Source organism: Physeter macrocephalus, chromosome 11, assembly GCF_002837175.3.
Source record: "Physeter macrocephalus isolate SW-GA chromosome 11, ASM283717v5, whole genome shotgun sequence".
Taxonomy (NCBI): domain Eukaryota; kingdom Metazoa; phylum Chordata; class Mammalia; order Artiodactyla; family Physeteridae; genus Physeter; species Physeter macrocephalus.
This window is the reverse complement of record NC_041224.1, coordinates 105,682,950-105,684,097: the sequence shown is the minus strand read 5'-3', so window position 1 is coordinate 105,684,097 and position 1,148 is coordinate 105,682,950. Positions and strand designations below refer to the sequence as shown.

Below are 1,148 nucleotides of genomic sequence, written 5' to 3'. Positions count from 1 at the left end.
GCATGTGGGATCTTCCCGGACCGGGGCACGAACCCGCGTCCCCTGCATCGGCAGGCGGACTCTCAACCACTGCGCCACCAGGGAAGCCAGATGGGCTTTTCCATCTTATTTTACCAGAACCCTCCCTCTTCAAGCCTCCAGCCAAGTTCCCCTCCTCACCAACAGCATCTGCCCCCAGCTTCTGCAGCAGACGACACTCTGCCACAGTCTCAAAGCTGGGGCCTGCCACCATCACATAGGTTCCTTCCTGTAACTCTCTCTGCTCTCCCATTTGTTTCCAGGTACTGTGAGCCTTCTGCCTCATATCCCGGTCGTAGGCATCAGACATGGCAGGGAAACGAACTCCAAACCTAGGGCACAGGTTGGATTATCTCAGATTAATGGAATAGAGTAAGCTCTCTCCCAACTCCCAGACAAGTCCTTATAGCCTACCCATCTATACAAAAAGGAGCAGGATAGCTACCTTTCATCATTGGGCCCTCTGAGAGGGTTCTCACCGCAGAAACCAGGTAGATTGATGTGATCGCGGATCAGCATGATATCTCCAACCTCAAACTTGGGGTTGAGCCCTCCAGCTGCATTGGTGACCACTAGGGTGTCCACACCCAGAAGCTGGAAAACCCTCACTGGGAATGTCACCTTAGAAGCAAAAGATAAAAGATCAGAGAGTGTTCTTTAAAATGTCACCAATCCACCCATGCAGATAAACATGATATACAGCATAAAAGATGAGAAAGAAGGGGACCAAAAATCTACCTTGCCTGGGTAGTTAGGTAATAAAATAGGAGAGCTCTCTCCCCCTTCGTCCAGACCCAATCAGGTTTGTGTCCCTGATTTACCTTCCAGAGCGGGTAGCCTTCATACAAGTGGAACCTGCCCTGCATCATCACACAGCCTCTGCCATTCAAGATCCCAAACACCAGTCGACCAGCATGACCTGGCACTGTATACAAAAAAGAAAGGGAAATGCATGGACAGATGCTTTCATACAACACATATCCACTGAGTACATACTCTGAGCCAACTCACTGTACTCAACAAGTGAGGGTATAATTAATCAAAAGAAAACATTATCATCTCCACTCTCAGAAAGTTTAAGTCTGGTGGGGGAGACAGAAATTCATCATAAACTTAGATATAAGTACATC

The 1,148-nt window shown here is 48.4% G+C and overlaps 1 protein-coding gene across 1 annotated transcript in view; it reads right to left on the bottom strand.

The window, feature by feature from the left end:
* The window catches only part of PNP (purine nucleoside phosphorylase), a 3,113-nt gene that overhangs the window by 1,348 nt on the left and 617 nt on the right, over nt 1-1,148 (bottom strand). Inside the window, exons 2-4 of the mRNA XM_028495361.2 lie at nt 840-1,015; nt 464-639; nt 160-350 (exon numbers count right to left, since the gene is read on the bottom strand). Coding sequence (XP_028351162.2) covers nt 160-350; nt 464-639; nt 840-1,015 — 543 coding nt within the window. The remainder of the gene's footprint in view (nt 1-159; nt 351-463; nt 640-839; nt 1,016-1,148) is intronic.